We start from the raw sequence: 17,519 nt of genomic DNA, 5'->3' as shown, positions 1-17,519 counted from the left end.
TTTATTTTATTTTTTTCCTTCATTACTGCTTGCACTAGAGAATGAGAAAGATCATTGTTCAGATCTGGGATATACTGAACACAACGCAACTATTCGTCACTGGAGAATTATGATTTAGAAAGGACATATTCAATGTTTTATGAAATAATAAACAACAGTATAAAAGAAGGAAACATCACTGGTCAGGGTGGGGGATCACTGTGGTATATCCACACAGTGGAATATTTCTAGTGATGAAAACATAGTAAGAGGTCAAAGTTATGAAAGACATCGAGGAAACTGGTGTACATCACTCAGGGAAAGAAACTAATCTGGAAAAGGCCACGCACTTTGCGATTCCAACCACGTGACATGTTGAAGAAGACAAAACTGGAAGCGGCAGGCAGCAGCTGTCTCCACTCCTGCTAGGGAAGAGAAGCCAGCAAGTAGGGTTTTTAGCAGTGACCGTGGCTAGTGGGATGCTGGAGCAGGAAGGGGAAGGACACTGGAGCTGAAGAAGCTCAAAGTCAGCCCGGAAAAACAGCAAGACTCCATCCCCAGAATCAACAAGCAAAGAAAGTCTGTGTAAAAGGGTAGGGGCCACTGCAAAGCACAAACCTCAAAGATGCCACATCCTGAAAAGGCCACTACACCTGTCAGACAGCGGTGGTACACACTTTTAATACCAGTCTTGGGAGGCAGAGTCAGGCTGAGCTCTGTGAGTTTGAGACCAGTCTGGTCTACAGAGGGAGTTCCAGGACAGCCAGGGCTACAGAGACAATCCTTGTCTCGAGAAACCACCACCACCAACAACAACAACATCAAACAGGCACTACACCCTACCCCTGTCTTTGCATCCACTTATGTCTAAATATCTTTCAAAGAGTTTCCGCTCCCTGGTAACTGAAGTATTCAAATATATCAATCTGTGGGGGCCATTCTTTTTCGTTGGTTTGTTGTTCCAAGACAGATTGGGTTTCTCCATGTATCCCTGGTTGTCCTGGAACTCAGAGATCTGCTTCCCAAGTGCGAGGCTTAAAGGCCTGCCACCACCAGCGCCTGGCATGGGCGCCATTCTTACTCAAACCACTGCACTGGTATTTTTTGTGCTTACTACAAGCAAGGGGCTAAATTCTTCAGTAAATTAACTCATTTCCATTCTCACAGTTTTAAGGAAGGAGGTTGATATGATTTCAGTTTTACGGGTGCGTCAAGTTCTGGCCCCAAGTATCCAAAGACTGTAACTCTGACCATAAATCTAAACAGGCAGTAAAGAGTGTAAGAGCCCTCGCTGAACCTGAACCACGCTGATGTCCTCTCACTGGGAGCCCAAAATGACAGCTGACCTGCAAGCATTGGAGCCCTTAGCATCCGTGAGGCTCTTCGAAGTCCTGGGGTTTCTTTGTCATTGAAAAGCTCATGCAGGCATTGCTTGACCTTTGACCTATGAATCCTAATAACAGACCAGACAGAAAGCAAGATGCAATGTGCTTATGTTAATACTTGTCAAAGCTAACGTGCGATGGCAGACTCAGACCAATCTTCTGAAAGTGGGGTTCTTGCTGCCTAACCCACAAAGGACCCTATAGGCAGCATGAACAATAGGGCACCCCCAACTCGAATGCGCACAGATTACAGATGTGCGCATGCTAACGAAGGCTGATCTCCACAGCCTGCCTGTTCCCTGGGCAACAAGAGCATTGTTAATAACTGCCACATAACTCATCAAGGCCTCCTCTGACTAGGGGCAGGCTAATCTCCCCGGGCTGCAAGCGCCAGAATGGTCAGCAAGGAACAAACCTGCAGAAACGGTATCTTTTTTTTAATTATCTGGACTCTGTGAAAGAGATAAAATAATCGTTCTGTTACTCTGTGTCTGGCTGAACATATTCTAACAGTGAACATGGCTTTGGCTCCATGGAGACAGGAAAGCGTCCTCCCAGCTTACACCAGCATACATGCTGAGTGTCCACGCAACACTACAAGTCACTAGAATAAACAGGGAATGAAGCATGGCTGTGCCTGCCACATCCTTCACAGGGTGCTAATGTGACCACCTAGATGGCCTGTCAATCATCCAGCACTCAAACTGCCGAGCCAGAGGCTTTGTGCCCTTTGTCCTGAGCAGTGTGGAGAAGCTCTGGTTCTGAATCTACAGGCTTTGACTGTGAAGCCGCAGGTCACGTCCAATCCCCAATGTCCTCGTCTTCAGAAAGGGTCAGGGGACCGCTGTGAGACCCGAGTGAGGGTTTGGAAAGCACAGAACTTGTGACTAGCTCAAGCACCTCGAGGCCATGCTATTTGCTAATGCAGCAATAAGCGTGGTAGCATTAGGATGTGTGGGGCAGACCTGGCTGCTGTGCTGTGTAACCCGTTAGGACCTTGGGCATGCTATGGCTTCCACACACCCTTTCCCTCATCCTCGGGGGGTGAGTATGATGAAGAGCTGAAATGTGAGCAGCCTCAGATCCGCCTGGCAACGGCGGCGACCGCCATGTGTATCTACTGTGAAAGGCTCCAGCAAAGGAGTCCTGCATCCCCGACGCTCTGATTCATGCTCACACTGAGGCCGCTCTGACACATCCTTCCAAGGATCCTTCCGAGGATCCCAGACTGAGACTCATTCATTCACGCATTCATGCATTCATCCCAGACATGTTTACGGAGCACCCATGACAAGCACTGTTTGCCGTGAGAGGCCACGGGTTGTCAGTAAACTTGTTAAGGAGCATGGCTGTACCACATGCTGTAAGAAATTCAGGACAGTCTGCTGAATGAGCAGAGTCTAAAAGATCTCCTAGCATTAAGCGTCTGGATAAATCCATTAATCTTAGCTTCTGTCCTCAAATGTTTAAATCCTACCTTCTTTTCCTCTTATAATGCTCTGACTTTCCCCAATGTTTCTCTCCTCCCTCCTTTCAGTCATCTATGCAATGGAAGAGATGCTAAGCCTATCTTTAGCCAATGTTTACTGAGCATCTACAATGGGTTAAGGCCTGTGCCGGGTGCTGAGTATGGGTTAAGGCAGAACACAAGCTTCCTGCAAAGAGCTCTAGGCCTGTCTGGGAAGAATGAGAAGCCAGCAGGCCTCCCAACACTGGGTGATAATGGCTATGATAGGAACACACCTGTGATGGTGGGATGATTGGGAAGACAGGGAAACAGAGCTGAGAATGGCCAGAGGGAGGAGCACAAGGAACGCTGAGAAGTTTTGGTTGGCAGCTGGATGTGAAGGACACGTGGGTGAGAGTCCGGGGAAGTGCTAGGTGAACAGCGTGTATTCCAGACATAGGGGATAACACGTGCAAAGGCCCAGGGACGAGACGGAGCCTAACGACTTTGAGAAACTGTACACGGATCAGGCAAAAGGCACGACAGGTAGGCAGGGCTCAGATGGTGCCTGCTTTGGGAGCACTTGAGGAGGCTGGGACCTGAAGATGGGGATTATAAACTGCCTGGCGGTAAATGAATACAGGTCAGGACTCAGGCACACACGTTACGGGCTCCATTATGGAGGGAGCCCTGATGTTACTCCCCTGCACAGAGGGGACCTGTTTCTCACCTCTCATTAGGAGAGAGAGACAGCAAGATCTGAGTATGTCTAGACGCCTCACAGGGGACAGACGAGGTATGGTCACAGCTATAAGAATTCAAAAGCATGAGGTGTGGTACACACTTACAGGAGCTTCAGGAGGGTTTATCTTGGTCCCTGTCCATTGGCAAAGAAAATACAGGAAGAATGTGAACTCTGATTTGCACACACCCCTCCACCCTGGGTCAAATCTCAGGTCCATACATCGCCTTTCACAGAGAAGCCTCACTAGAATTGAAAGGAAGGATCACTGCCGGCCTCATTGTCACCAGTCAAGGGGGCCCTCTGAAGGACAGGGACAAATGTCTACAAGCACCTCCCAGACTTAGCATGGAACAGTGATGCTTCATGAAGAGGGATGGGCCTGAGAAGCTGAGAATGAGCCTCTCCTGCTAGGCTCTACAGAAAACACTCAGCATCCCCAAGCTTAGCTTCTCACTGGCAGAAGGGACACAGGCTGCTCAGGGGCTATCACCAGGGAGCCAGGCAGTCCACATCTTGGACTTCATCCTGCTGTGTTAAAGGGATTACACAAGCGTGTTCCTGGATGCCCAGCAGTGTTATTTATAACAGAGAAAGGTCTGTGCTCACATAAATTCCTAAGAAAGGATGGGTTGAATGAATCTGATGACTTCATTTGACAATGTAGTTTTTTGAAACAGTGTTTTTAAAAGAATATTATGGGATGCAGTGATGCACTCTCAAACAGTAAGTGCAAAGTCCCAAAATAAATTAATACGCACCATGATCCCAACTTTCAAAACTGTATTTCAAATGGGGCTGCAAGATGGCATTTGCTACCAAACCTGATGAGTTGGGCTCAGTCCCCAGGACTCACACGGTGGTAGGAGAGAACCAACTCCTGTAAATTGCCTTCTGACCGCCACATACGTGCCACAGCATGTGGTGTACACATACACGCGTACATACAAACAAATAGAAATTTAAAAAATCATATGTGCTTATAGAAACTTAAAAGGCTGGCTTATAATACATACAGCATTTAGGAACATGTGGATGTCATAAGTTTGTGAACACAGACGACAGCAACAAAGATCAAACCCCATGGCACAGCAGGCTTGCACAGGAACTACTTCCTCGGTTTCACTGCTGCCCTTCCGTGAGTCCGAAACAGTATCACTTTATTCTGTTCTGTATGTCTGAAATATTTTTGCAACGCAAACTTTATAAAGAGGCATGAATAATGACAGGAAGGCAACATGCCAAAGCTGCTGCTTTGAGGTGGGTCCATCGAGTGTCTGACTCTTCACATTTCCCTAAGCTTCCACAGTGAACCCCTGTTCACCTTTCCTAGGGCACCATCACTGGGCTACTCTTTTATGCCCAGCCCAGGCGCATTGGCTTCAGGCAGAGCTGAGTTGTTGTGTGGAGGCACAGCTGGTCTCCTGCCAAAGCCTTCACGAGACATCGAGAACCCAGCTAGCTCCCCACTCACGCAATCTCTCAGCCGTTAGGATTTAAACCAGCAAACTGCAGAGGGCCGGTACTTCCTTTCCAAGCTCAGCCCACGCGCATCCTCTGACGTGAGAAGGGATTTGGAGGCGGCTGCCAGTACCCTGCAAATGGATCTCAAAAATACATGCTGCCTTATGTTTTGTTTCTGAAATAGTCTGTGCTCTATGCTCTCCGGAAGCTGGAGGCTCAATTCAGTTCATTGGAGGATCAATTCAAGTGGCAGAGAAATAAGACATCAATTATGGAGACATTCCTGTCCCAACTGAAGAATCCTCCCCTGGTCTTCAGGATCTTCTTAAAGGGGTGCTCGATGGACAGGCTTGGCCAGGGTCCACAAATGCCGGGGAATCACAGTGATTTAAGAGGTTGCTAGACAGTTTAGGCTAGCCTCAAACTCATAATTCTCCTGCCTCTGTCTCCTAAATGCTGGGACTGACTTCATATGTGTGCATGGACTGCAAACATTCGGCTTGGTGGTTTACTTACTTACTTACTTATTTATTTATTTAGTATACAGTATTCTGCCTGCATGTATGCCTGCAGGCCAAAAGAGGGCACCAGAACTCATTACAGATGGTTGTGAGCCACCATGTGGTTGCTGGGAATTGAACTCAGGACCTTTGGAAGAGCAGGCAGTGCTCTTAACCTCTGAGCCATTTCTCCAGCCCCCGATGGTTTACTTCTTAATCAACGCATAAATTCACCAGTGCAAACAGTTCCTAGCTTTTTACATACAAATGTGTTTCTTTAAAAGGGGTACTCCTTAGGGCTCTCTCTCTCTCTCTCTCTCTCTCTCTCTCTCTCTCTCTCTCTCTCTCTGTTTCTCTCGTGTGTGTGTGTGTGTGTGTGTGTGTGCGCGCGCACATGAGCGTGCGTGTCTGTTTTTCTTTTGGTGTGTGTGTGTGTCTGTCATCTGTCTGTCTCTAATTCTAGAATATTTACTAAAAGTGCCCTGTGTTCTCAGCATTAGGTGAGAACTGGGTGGGAACCTGACTACTGACCCCTAAAAATGCCCATCCTCTTATGTAGTAACCCTTGTTCAAAGCACACATGCCGTGGCCGTATTACCATGTAGGAAGTGGAATCAAAACTGTCAGGTGCCTTTCTCACTTTCCTAACCCCTCATATCCTCCACCAGGAGCAACGAACTGAAAGCCCCCCTTCTCCCCCGACACTTTCCACTTACATGCAGCAATAGGGTCAAAACAACTCTTCAGCTGGTTCTGACACTGCCTTAGTCCCTGCTTCAGAGGCAGGAGGATGGCCTGAGTTACCAGGTCAATGGCCTCTTGGGGCGAAATTATGAACTATCCACAACAGAAGCAGCACCTCTTCAGGGCTGCTGCTGTGAGGGTTCTCCTGGACATCACCACTCGGATGCACAAAAACAAAGTCCTTTTAAGCAACCTAATGGAGAAAGACCACTTCCTCACCAGAGTAACTGATTCACTGCGCTCAGAGCTTAGATATCGTTGCATTTATGGTGAGACAGCTTCTCGTGGGTGGCTCCACCCACCACTTAATTCAGTTTAGCTCATCTGAGTGCACACGGAGTGGCAGATTTGAAGTGAGAAACTCTCTCCTGGCCATGCTCGGTTCTGTCACACTTCCTGTCCCCTTTATATGACTCTAAGGTCAGTGGAACTTTCAACACAGCCATCTCGTGCCCTATAATACCTTCCAGGTCTCTAATGTGTACAATTGTTATATGTGGCAGTAAATGGAGAAACTCCAACCTAGGTTCTGGAGATCTGCTTGCCAAGAATCAGATAAAAAGCAAAGTAAATCCGAAAGAAATGGTTGAACCCCTAAAATAGCCCCTTTACTGAAATGGGTAGAATTTTCTTATATAAAATCTCATTACTGTGACAAAGCATGATGCATGAATTGATCAAGATAAGAAGAAACATCTGAAATTGCACATGGGAAAATCATCATCTAGAAATTATTCATTAGCTGAAGCCTAGGTGACCTGAATAAGAAGACAAGGCAAAAGCAAATCGAATTTAAAATTGCCAGTAACCCTTTCTGCTCAAGGTCAGCGGTTCTCTGATAAAACGCATTTGGAGACATGCATTTCTGAACACGAAATACCACCTTGAAACTGAGAAAACCGTGTGCTGATACAGGATCTTAGAAATACCTGGATAAAAGTCCTGCCCAGCACCCAGGTGGCTACAACTTTATCGGCACCCAAGGACACTGAAATGCATGAAGGCTAAAGACTTTGGAGATCTGGACAGTCTTTGGATTCTAAAAGTTTGACAAAATTAAACATATCCAAACAAGCAAAAAAAAAGTCTTATTGCTGATGAGAGAAGTTCCATAGCTTCGCCTGTCAATAAGACAATATCCAATGAATAAAGAAAACCCCAGAAGAACGGCTTTCTGTCTTGTTACCATGGCAACCTAGTAAACTAACCCAACTCTGTCAATCTGATGGTGTTAAAGACTAGGATAGATAAGCACCATGTGGTGAAATAAAGACACATCATTAGCAGTCAGCTCAAGATCATTCCACCAAGACTGTTACATCAGGAAATTTGGAAATAATTAGAAATAGCTAAAAGAGCATTGTTCATATTGGCAAATAAATGACATTAAATGAGAACCTAATAATTTATACTCAAAGAGCTTCCCATTTTCACAATGATTTTAGAAGACCGATTGTCCAACTAAACGGAGAAGCTGAGGCACAGATAGTGGAAGTGGCTTGACCAAGGTTCCACTGCTAAATATTGGAGCCGTCATATATCACAGATTGCTTTCACGGTCTCTGTCAGAAACACCACAGTGTTACATGGATCTACGCTGCACAAAGGGTGAACCACATGTCTAAGATGAATAACTAGGAGGACAGGAGGAACCTGGGGGGCCTCAGCTCCCACTCTAGCTCCCAGCCTGGATAAGAAATGGAACACACTCTCAAAGAGGCTTCTCAATTGAGTCAGTCACAGGACAGAGTCCATGAACAGGAAGTCATCAAAACGAAACATCTAGGAAATCCAAAGGACGTTTCCGACCTCTGACATCACAAGCATTTGACCACCAAGTCACTGAGCCTCTTCTGCAATCTGTGCTTTTGCAGAAAAGCACAACACAGCGGATGTTTATTGGGCACTTAGCAGCTAGCAGGTATTATGCTTGCCTTTCTCATCTTCACTGTCTTATTTGACTCCAAAGTCACATGGAGTCTTTTCAGCCTCATTTTCCAGGTGAGGAATAACTCCACATAAATGCTGAGTCTAGAATCTTCACTAAGATCTGCTGAACCCAGAGCCATTCGCTTTACCACACTATCACAATCGTGTTCTAGCCTTTGGGCAAACCTGCTACTAGGGTTTCCATCAAGTCACTGATTCCACCCACGTCTCAAGGGAGAAACAACTGCTCTATCTTCTTGAACCAGCCTTTCAAACTGCACAGTGGGATTAATGTAGATTCTACCCAGATGCCTAAGTCTCTAATTCATTTTATAAGGGAAAAAATATGTGGACAATAAACAAGTTGGCTTGACATTCAAGTTGGCTATACAACTGTCTCTAGTAAAATGGAGACGAGATAAAAACGGGAAAATCCTGTTGGTGACAACTCCACAGTCGGACGATGGTAACCCACTTTAAGTGCACAGCATGGTAACAAATTACAACCACGCTAAGAATAGAGCTGCCATGGTGCGCAGGGGAGGAGTGGGAGGTAGAAAGGACCAAACTTACACTTATGTCAAGACTGCACAGGCTGATGGCGTCTTCATCCTGAGCACTCTGCTTTCGCTTCCGCTGAAAAACAGATGGAAAAACAATTTAGACAGGACTGTGGGTCTGATCAGGAAAGAAAAGCACTCAAATAGTGCACACAACCCTTCTCACTACCATCATCCACCCAAAAGCTTCAGCCAAGGACACATGGTAGTCGGTTCAAGAACCATGGGGAGTTAATAAGCTCTGAGGTGAGGTAATTGGTTTATATTATTATCATTCATGTCAACACACACACACACACACACACACACACACACACACACACTGTCTCTCTCTCTCTCTCTATTTTTTTTATTTAAATGTTTCCATATAACGTTTAGAAATTTAGATAGTAGGGTCTAGTTCTGACTGACTTGGAAGAACAGATCAGAGAGGAAAGAAAATCTAATTTCCTTGGAAATACCTGTTCTAAATCTTGTACTGGGCCATGATGTACTCAAAGGCCACATTCTGGAAATAAACATTGTCTCCAACCTTTCCACTGAAAGTCATAAAAACTGACACTTAGGGATGGAGATAGGGTAGCTGGATAGTAGACATTTGCCTAGATCATAGAATTCGATCTCCAGAAACACACACACACACACACACACACACACACACACACACACACATTTTAGAATCAGAAAAGTCATTATTCTACTACAGATATTTCAAATGAATTTATGGCAACACCACTAAATTAGATGCAGAAATATATTTTCCCCTTTATAAAGCATCAAAGACATCTATCTATAGACTACAAGAAAGCACATCCAAGATATGCTCAGCTGTCTTCAGCATCCTCAGGTCTGACTGAGCCAAGTATTTCTTGGGTCCTCAAATCTGTAGTTATGCTGCTTAGAAGAAAAGCTACTGGAAGACCAGGATGACTGGTGTGACGTCATGAGACTGTCTGGAGAGGTTTGGAGTCTGTAACACCAAAGAAGCCCACCTCCTTCTCATTCAGAACTCTGAATTTGCACAAAGGCAAGGCTTGGACAGCGACCAGAACTGCCCATGATCACTTGAACAAAGGCTTGCTAAACAGGTATCTACTAGGTGCCAAGCTCCATGTTTGCTTCTGGGAAGGCAGGGCTCAGCCATTCCCACAGCTAAAGGATGCACATCCATGCAAGAGAGACACAGCAAATATGATTTGCCTACTCTAGACCCCAGGAAAGTCATTTCATTTTTTTCAACTCCAAGGTTGGGATGGCAGGGTGGCAGTGATATCAGTCCTCAAGAAAGGAAAATAAATATATCCTTGGTTTTCCTGTGGTGCTGGGTGTCAAGCCTACGGCCTTATGAGCTTAGGTGAGCAGAGCAGAACACCAGTACATACCATTGGTGCTCTGAGAGTAGGCTGGAGAGTCTGGAGTGCAGTGATGGAGGAATTCTTACAGGAGGATGCCCTCTATAGCAGTGAATAAAGCATCAGACAAGGATGGGGATGGACTGGGGTTTCTTTTTATACAGCCAACTACTAAGCTCTTGGCATCGGCATCTCAAGGATTCTGCGGCAGTCTGTGCCACTTCAGTGTGAAAGCTTAGAGGCCCCACAACTCCGTTACCCTAGAGGACCACCCCCCCACTTCAGCCTCCCAATCAGCTAAGGTTACAGGCATGTACTCCTTCATCCAGCCAATATGGTAACTTTTTGAGAGGGGTATGGCAAGAAATAGTTCCCATGGTACAGGTTGATAAACTGAGGTTGGCAGAGATCAGCAATTTGCTGGAAGTTACACGCTATGCTATGATCCTGCAAATTCAGGATTCTACTTCCAAAGGCAAACCCTTCACACTCAGTTGACAGCATTGTGGCAAGGGTGCACATCTTACCCACCGCTGGGAACGTTTGGTGGGGTCTTCTACTTGGAATACTTGCCCTAAGAATGCACAGCAGGGCAAGAAGGCAGCTGTGTATCAACCAGCAATGTCCACTAAGTGTAGCAACAGCTGCAGGGAGGTTCGGCTGCTTAGAGGAACCCAGGCCCTCCCCGAGTTTAGCTGTTCCTGCTTTGAGATATGCTGCAGTACAGAACCTGGGACCTTGATGGGGTGGAGCAGGAAGAAACTCAAGTGTCAGATATTATCTATAAAGCCAAAACACCACTCACCAGGCCCACCCACTGTGGGCACCACAGATGAGGCGTGTGGTATCTGGAACAAGTGGCAGGCCCTGTGCAAGCCTGGAGTAAAAGCAACACAGCTGTGTGACATGACTTGGAATCGTCAGGTCACCTATTTTGTGATGTACAAATTCTGTCCCTAAGGCCCAAAAGTATTTTGTGAGAATACACAGTTCTCTACAGAAGCTGCCTGGTGAGGAGGACAGCAGAGGAGGCATCTTTTCTCACCAGCACCTCTAGAACCCACATGTTACCCAGTATTGGAACCTGGGACCCAGCCCCTAACCCTCGCCACCAGCCCAGCTCTGACAGACATTTCCACAGGCTTCGAGAGTTAATTCTGGCCATCAGATGTCCTTTGGTAGCCCTTTCAATAATGCTAAAGTCAGTTACTCTAAGAATGATCTTTAAAAAGCCACATGGCGAGGCACGGTGGCACACGCCTTTAATTCCAGCACTTGAGAGCCAGAGGCAGATGGAACTCTGTAAGTTCAAAGCCAGCCTGGTCTACACAGTGGGTTCCAAGACAGCCAGGGCTACACAGTGAGACTCTGTCTCAAAACAAACAAATACACAAACAGGAAGGAAGGAAGGAAGGAAGGAAGGAAGGAAGGAAGGAAGGAAGGAAGGAAAAGAAGAAAGAAAGTCCCAGCTCACATGGGGGCTGGGAGAGATGGCTCAGCAGTTAAGAGCACTGGCTGCTTAAATTTCAAGCATCCACATAGCTTACAACAGTCCCAGAGGATCTAACACCTCTGGCCTCGGCATACACCAGGCACACATGGGCTATAAGACATACATGCAGACAAAACATAAACACATAAAATAATTTTTAGTTGTCATTATTTTCTAAAGGAAATCCACATATGCTACTAGATAAAAGCTGCATGGATTTTGAGAGAAGGATTTCTTGTCAATTCTCATTACACAGGAAGATGACTAGCCACTGCTGGCACCAAACAAGCCAGAAGGATTTTTTGTTTTTATGTTTTTAACGATAGGGTCTCACTATGTGACCCTGACTGATTTGGGAGTCACTATGTACACCAGGCTATCTCCTGACTGCAAGCGAGTATCACCACAGCCAGCTAAGAAGTTGGGAGCTGGAACTCTAAGTCAGAAGCAAAAACTTCACAAAATATCATTTAGTCCTTGCTCAATCCCTTTCTGTTCGCTGAGCACTTCTGTACCAAAAGCTGCTCTGGGTCCTGGAAATTGGCATGGGCAAAGCATCTCCCTGATTACTAACTGAGAGCAAAAGGAAGCTAAAGGATTCACATTGTGGTCTCTACTGTGAATGAGTCAGGCAAGGCAGGGGTCAGATACTGGGTAATCTTTTGCTCTCTAGCGTTTGACTTTGTATGCACCTATGCACCCATGTGTGCGGAGGTCACAGGCCAACATCAGGTATCTTCTTCAGTCACTTTCAATCTTCCAATTTAGTATTTTTAATTATGGGGGGGGGGGATATATGCAGGGCCCATAGAGTCCAGAGACACTGCATCTCCCTGAAACTGGGGTTATCGGAGGTTGTGAGACATCTGGGACCTGAACTCGGGTCCTCTGCAAGAGCAGTCTGTGATCATAACAAGCGAACATCTCTGCAACCTTTCTACTGTTTGTTTGTTGAGACAGACACTTTCATAAACCTGAAGTTTGCTGGTTGGCTAGAGTCGTTACCCAGCAAACCCTAGGAATCTCTGTCTCCACAACCCAGAGCTAGATTACAGGCATGAGCTGCTGCACCTAGCTTTTTGTTTTGTTTTGTTTTTGTTTTTTTATTTTTTAAAATCTTCCTTCCTTAACATGTCTTTTTTTTTTAATTTATTTATTTATTAAGGATTTCTGCCTCCTCCCTGCAACCACCTCCCATTTCCCTCCCCCTCCCCCAATCAAGTCCCCCTCCCTCATCTGCTTGAAGAGCAATCAGGGTTCCCTGACCTGTGGGAAGCCCAAGGACCTCCCACCTCTATCCAGGTCTAGTAAGGTGAGCATCCAAACTGCCTAGGCTCCCCCAAAGGCAGTAAGTGCAGTAGGATCAAAAACCCACTGCGATTGTTCTTGAGTTCTCAGTAGTCCTCATTGTCCGTTATGTTCAGCGAGTCCGGATTTATCCCATGCTTTTTCAGACCCGGGCCAGCTGGCCTTGGTGAGTTTCCAATAGAGCATCCCCATTGTCTCAGTGTGTGGGTGCAACCCTCTCGGTCCTGAGTTCCTTGCTCGTGCACCTAGCTTTTATGTGGATGCTAAGAATGGGACTCGAGGCCTCGTGTTTGCACAGAACCTGTTATAAGACTGCCTGATTTCTGTAGCCTGCATCTTTTGAGAGGCTTTGTTCTCTTCACTGTAGCAGGACGAGACCACTTGTTCGTCCCCAGCCTCCAACTCCAGAGAGACACGAGTGAAAGGAGAGAAAGGACCACACGGGCACCCACTCCAGCTCAGTGGACCCTAGGAAGGAAGGTGTGCAGGGGAGCAGCTGCACAAACACACTCCAAACCTAAGTAGGATGGGAGTTTCCCAAATACTCATGCTCATGAACAATTCATGGACGACAACACCAGCCAGAACCAAGCCGCAGAGATACCGAAGTTGAGCGACAGCACCTGTTACGGTCTAATCATCAGACCTATAACAAAGGTGACACATGAGCCTATTAAACATTTACCACATGACTCTCACCACACAGACTTATCTGAAGAAGCTCATTTGAGCCTGAAACCACACTATGAGGCAGGTGGGAACTAGAGAGTTCTCCATTCTGCAAGCTCTGAGCGGCTAAGATTTGTCTAGGGTTTTATAATCAGCAAGTGGAGGGGCCTGAATCCAACCTAGGTCTGCATGACTCCATGCTTAGCAGTCCCTATCACTCATGGTGTCCTGCACCCAACCCTGGGAATGGCATGTGACCTGCAGAGGGTGCACAGTGTACAACAGGTGAGGACGACAGAGACACCGTGGTGACTACCTGGAGGCCCTAGGACACTGTCCATACTGAGTTCTTTCTGGGGTCTTGTCAGGTTTCAAGCACTGACGCTGCTGTCTCTGCCTGCTCTGGGGTCACAGTCACTTTACTTCTGTAGGTCATAAGCCACCAACAAATCAGCCGGGAGCGTCTGGGCAGGAAGGTGATTGTGTGCTCAGGTATCCACACACTTGCTCTGATGATTTCCAGCCAATCTGAGGAGCCAGTCCCACCCTGCCACTTCTTCAGGTTTACTGAAGCGAGGCTGTCACCCACTTCTCTGTCAACTCTAAGAAAGCCGCTGCGGTAGGCCCAGCAACTGCTGGAGTCTCTCTCCAATTTCAGCACGTAGTTCTACGGGCTCCTCCCCGGTACCCTGTGCTGAGCAGATTGGGGAATAATTTCTGAATGGTGATTCAATAAACAAAGCAAAAAGAATGAAGGAAGAGGACCTGTGTTCTTGAGGGAACAACTCACCCCTCCTGCCAAACACCTGGCCCAAATCAAATCAAAACCCCAACGCCAAGCTTCTTACTGTTCCGATAAAAGAGAACATTTTCCTTAGCAGAAGGGGCATGGCTTTTCTTTAAAAATACAAATCACAGTAGTGCAGACCTTGGCCCAAGGGGAACCTTGGTGAGCTCCATGCCTCCTGCAGGAAGGAGGCTCTAATGTGCTCAAAGAAAGTCACTTCTCAGCCATGCTGCTTGCCCATGCCTGGTACCTGAGCCAAAAGAAGACATGATTTCTGTTCCTCTAAGCCTTGCCAGTGGCTAAGAGGGGAAGAAGAGCAGCTGACTTCAGTCATGAGTGAACAGAAAGGGTGCAGCCGTGCTCCCAACTGGGGGTGAAAAGTAAAAACAGCGACAGAAGAAACCGGGGACAATGGGCCTGGGGAGCATCTGATTTTAGTGCCTAGAGCCCAAGGATTATAGTCTCTAGAAGCCCTTGGGTGCTGTAAAACCTTCTTCTTCAAACAGCAAATCACCACAGGCCTCTGCCTGTGTGGACACGCCACGGAGCAGAACCTTTCGCCCAGTTAGCTGTAGGGTGTCATGGCAAGGTGAGTAAATCCGGATGGGTCTGGCAACCTATGTTGGGGACCCGTGACTATCATATATCTCATAGCTTCTTCCATCACCTTTGCCCTTCATCTCCTGGGCCTGTTTTATAATTACTGTCCCTTAGGCTGCCACAGGGCAGCTCCTTTCAGGCTTGGCCACCTTCAGATAGCCCAAGGCAGACATCCAAATTCCTTCGGTAAATGGCCCATGAACAATGTTTTTCTGTTGCTCTGTGGAAGACAGTTTATGAATAAGCACTGGTCCAGCTGTCAACTGGTGGATTCTCAGAAGAGCTCATACTGGCCCAAGCTTGAATACATTAGCCTCCCCTGCCCCAAATCTTGAACCTGCTGTGAAGGTGTGAGCCTTAGCTGCCAAGGGGAATCCCTATGGGTCTCCAACACAGAAATGAAGGGAAACACACTAGAACTAGGAACCTACGAGGAGCCAATGACATGGCCCATTAGCTATTTCTTCCCTCACTGTAAGTAAACACTGTGGATTCATTTGAAAGAGTGGGGTCTGAAGTCAGGGCTTTATGGCATACAGAACAGGAAGTGGATTTTCTTTAGGACCAACCACTTGTCTTTCTGTCACACAGTGCTGATTTCTTCTTTGTCCTATCTGCTAAGACGTGTTTTCCTTTAGGTTAATATCTGAAAATGGCTTAAAAATGTGTCTACATGCTTACTTAAAATAAGCCAGGCATAGATATTCATGCTGTATTCTTAGCACACAGGAGGCAAAGGTAGCAGGACAGAGCAAAGCACACAGCAAGTTCAAGGTCAGCCTGGTCTACACAGCACACAGCAAGTTCAAGGCCACCTTAGTCTACACAGCACACAGCAAGTTCAAGGTCAGCCTGGTCTACACAACACGTATGACCTGAGTTCAATCCCTGGGACCCATATGGTGGAAGAAATGATGTGCCTCTGACGAGTTGTCCTCTGACCTCCACAGACACTCTGTGGCACATGAACACCCACGCACACCCATCCGAATACACACGCACGCACATAAAATAAAAAGTGTAAATGAAAAAAGTAAACAATATCAATATGTCCATAGGAATTTACCCCTGTACCTCAAGGAGTAAAGAGCAGAAATGAGACAGACCTGAGTATAAAAGTTCACCTCTGCCACTTGCTACTTGCTTGACTCTGAACCAGTTATTTCATTCCTTCATATACTCCACCAGTATTAATTGAGAATGTACGACTTTGTCAGGAAGGTTTCAGGTATGCAGGATATATCAGTGTTTTTCCATCACAGGGATATTTCAAGAATTAAAGGGTGTAAAATATTTAGAACAGGACCAGGTATATGGTAAGAGAACTGGAAAACGGTCATGTCTGCGGTTACTATTATCCCTGCTGTGGCTGGGATCTTTGTGACCATTTGACTTTGAGAGGCACTCAGGGTGCGGGTGAGAGGCGAGAGGGCTGTGGCACTGCAGAGACAGAGTCCTAGGCGGCAGTCTAACTCTCTGAACTGCCCAGACCCCATGGTGTTGATCACAAGGCTTCTTGGATACCATTAGGTGTGCTGGTGCAGGGTCCTTTCCACTCCTTTTCGGAGCTGAGAGCAAATGGTGAGTGTGACTTCACTTTAAATGGCTGAGATGAGATTGATCAGCATCAGAACAGCCCTGTTATTTAATCACAGACTTTTCTATTAAATAAGATGACCAGAAAAGCAAAAGCGTGCTGACGGAGAGGGCACAGCTCCTGACTTTGACGGCAAACAGTGCCTGATTAGCCATTTATAATGACTCAGTTTGAACCAGATCTCAAGGCTTTCTGATTATCTTCTCACAGACAAACAGCTTTGGTGGTCCAAGAGGCTTTGATGCTGTGTCTTTCATCTGGGCCTTCTTTCGGCAGAGATCAGCAGAAAGATTCTGTGTGCTTGTCTTTAGCTAGAACTTGACTTCGTCAACTCGTGTTTGAGCAGAAAAACACCCCTCATTTTGTTTTGATCCACAGGTAAGGGGATCGAGGGGAGACCCTATTCCATTTAACACAGGGCTATTTTTTTCCTCCTCCCCAATTTTCAGACACCCTCTCTTTTCTAGAATCCTAGAACTCAGGTTCTCCCCCCACTCCCAGACTCTTATCTGATGCTCACACGGTAGAGTACCTGGAGCTCAGGTGCCCTCTGAGCTGCTGGTCCATACAGTCTAACTGACGTGTTATGTAACTGTGCCCATATAGCACTGACGACAGTGTGCAGGTGCCTGATAAATCACACAGGCAGAAATGGGGCATCTGCATCTCATTTTGCCATATACCTGCCATGGAGCCTCAAGGATGGCTCTCATTGCCTTTCTCTGCCTGTTTTGCATCTGTAACAGCACTGGGAACCTGCTAGAACTGACACAGTATCTATTATGAGCAGTAAGACCACTGGTCGCAGTAGTAGCTGAGGCGAAGGCATCAGACTAAAACTCAAAATATCAAAACCGTTGAGAACTCCAGAAAATACAGAAGTCTTGTCCCAGATCTGTCTCTGCCCAGGCTCGGGAATAAGTTAGGAGGAAGGGTTTGTGTCCACCACGATTTCCAACGATGA

At 46.6% G+C, this 17,519-nt stretch overlaps 1 protein-coding gene across 3 annotated transcripts in view; it reads right to left on the bottom strand.

Moving 5' to 3' along the window:
* The window catches only part of Arhgef3 (Rho guanine nucleotide exchange factor 3), a 294,787-nt gene that overhangs the window by 131,747 nt on the left and 145,521 nt on the right, over positions 1-17,519 (bottom strand). For all 3 annotated transcript variants that reach the window (XM_075988889.1, XM_075988890.1, XM_075988892.1), the window contains one exon: positions 8,764-8,826. In XM_075988889.1, coding sequence (XP_075845004.1) covers positions 8,764-8,826 — 63 coding nt within the window. The remainder of the gene's footprint in view (positions 1-8,763; positions 8,827-17,519) is intronic.

The sequence above is a fragment of the Microtus pennsylvanicus genome, chromosome 10 (assembly GCF_037038515.1).
Source record: "Microtus pennsylvanicus isolate mMicPen1 chromosome 10, mMicPen1.hap1, whole genome shotgun sequence".
NCBI lineage: Eukaryota > Metazoa > Chordata > Mammalia > Rodentia > Cricetidae > Microtus > Microtus pennsylvanicus.
The sequence above is the reverse complement of the archived record's forward strand: the minus strand, read 5'-3'. Positions and strand labels throughout refer to the sequence as shown.